Source organism: Marmota marmota, unplaced genomic scaffold, assembly GCF_001458135.2.
Source record: "Marmota marmota marmota unplaced genomic scaffold, marMar, whole genome shotgun sequence".
Lineage (NCBI taxonomy): Eukaryota > Metazoa > Chordata > Mammalia > Rodentia > Sciuridae > Marmota > Marmota marmota.
The window spans coordinates 1-2,095 of NW_026004339.1; the positions used below are offsets into that span (position 1 = coordinate 1).

At 60.5% G+C, this 2,095-nt stretch overlaps 1 protein-coding gene across 1 annotated transcript; it reads left to right on the plus strand.

The window, feature by feature from the left end:
• Positions 1-4: 4 nt before the first annotated feature.
• Positions 5-2,091, plus strand: LOC125614616 (elongin-A-like; the record flags this gene model as incomplete). Its single annotated transcript, XM_048797528.1, has 2 exons — positions 5-638; positions 1,133-2,091. Coding segments are annotated over 2 exons (1,593 nt in total), but the record flags the coding sequence as incomplete, so codon positions are not given.
• Positions 2,092-2,095: the final 4 nt, after the last annotated feature.

Here is a 2,095-nt window from a genome sequence, read left to right on the forward strand (position 1 = left end):
CAAGCTGCAGAAATACTTGCAGCAGCTCTCCGCCTTGCCCCTCACCCCACACATCCTGCAGGAGACAGGTGTCAGAAAGACGGTCAAGAGCTTGCGCCACCACGAGCTCCTTGGCGGCCTGGCCAGGGACTTGGCGGCCCGGTGGAAGAAGCTGGCTCTTCTGGAGGTCGACCCCGGGCGTGGTGCGCACGACTCCCAACTTGCAAGGGAAATCACGGACTCGGGCTCCCGAGAAAACTCGAGGGCCCCCAGCAGTCCATCCCGCCCTACGGGGCATGGACCCCAAAAGCACAGAGACCTGGAGGAGTCTCGGAGACCTCGCGAGAGGAGAGAAGACAGGAGCAAGAAGCGCCCCCCGCTGGCAGCGTTGCCTGCACCCTGGCGCTCCTGGGATGGCTGCCCTGCTCAGGCCTCCGGGGCGCCTACCGGTCCTCATCCGATGTCCGGGGAGCACTCCGCTTCCCCGGAGGACACTGAGCCCTCCGCTCGTGGCCGCGTGCCTGTCGAAGGCCAGGATCGTCATTTTCAGGCCACCACGGGACTCCCGCGAGCACGTCCCCTGCATGGACCCCGGGGGAACCACCACGACCTGCTGCCCAAAGCAAGAGAGACTGATGACGACCTCGAAGATCCCAACGGTAAGATAGAATCCATCTTCTCATTTGGACAGGAAAGGAGATGGAGCTCATGGAGCCCCAAGACAGCGTGGGACCTGGCAGGAGGGAGGGAGGGAGAGAGGAGCCCAAATGTGGATCCTTGCGGTCAGTTATCTCTCCCAGTGACAGAAGGAGCCCTAGAAGGGAGAGAACCATCCATCCAAGACAGCAGTCCGGGTGGTTGGGTGGTTGGGTGGTTGGGTGGTTGGGTGGTTGGGTGCGGGGAGGGGAGGGGCAGGGGAGGCGTCCCTTCCCCGATGAATCCAGTACCATCTTCTACCCAGAAAGTGAGCCCCCCAAGCCTGGCTCCGCTGCTGAAGAAAAGGCAGAGCGCCTGCGGGCTCCGGTCTGCTGATTTTTGCTTTCACTGTGGTTGGTGCGGATACCCTTTCCGTTTTGTGTTTGTGGGTTGGTTGGTTTTTTAATTTTTGTTTTTGTTTTTGTTTCCTCACCCCCCCACCCCCCACCCCCCACAGACGGAGAGCCAGAGGAGGAGTTCTTGGAGGCGCCCACTATGTCTTTCGAGGCGTACCTCACGTATGATGACCAGCCTCGGAAGAAGAAGAGAAAGGTGAAGACTTCGGCCAAGGCACGGAAAGCAAAAGCTTCCAAGAGGTCCAGCCAACACCTGGACTCGGCGGAGAACTTTCCTCCTCTGGTGATTGGAAAGCAGTCGGCGGGGCCCCAGCCTGCCCAAGGCCAAGGCAGTTGGGCCGGGATGCAAGGGGTCTCCCGAGAAGCCGCTGCGGTGCTGCCTCCCACGCCATCCCCCAGCCTGTGGGACCCACCCAGTCCCCCTCCTGATGATGATGCGCTGATGAGCTTCTTTGCACCCGATGCAACAGCGCTCTCTTCACCACAGGAAGAGGAAGAAGCTGGCTTCACGGGAATCAGAACTAATTCCAGGACACCCGTGTACTCTGGTGGCAAACGTGGCCGTCTCGCCCAAACGACCTGGCTCCCACGGGGCAGCCAGGGAGTTGCAGACCAGGATTCCCTGTGGGAAGAGAGGGCGCTCCCGCATTCTCTGTTCGGGTCTGCTTTGGAGAAAAGCACACCCGAGCGGCTGTACCACGCGGAGAGATGCCACCAAGGGACCGCCGAGGAGACAGATCAGCTATGGAGACTGCACTGTGGCCAAGAATTTAAGGGAGAAACGCCTAAGGAGAACGAGTCTTGGAGGGAGATGTACCTGCGGCTTCAGGACGCCCGAGAGCAGCGACTGCAAGCACTCACCTGGAAAATACGATCCAGACATCCTCAAGAGCCCCGAGGCCCACAAACAAAGATGGTCTATTTCAAGTCACCTGGTGAGGTTCCAGCGAGGCACGGCCAGTTTGGGACACTAGCAGCGGCTGCCTCAGGAAGACCCAACTTCCAACCAGCCCAGCACCCCAGGGGAGGCAGTGACACGCCCTCCAGCACCAGCAGCAACAGCA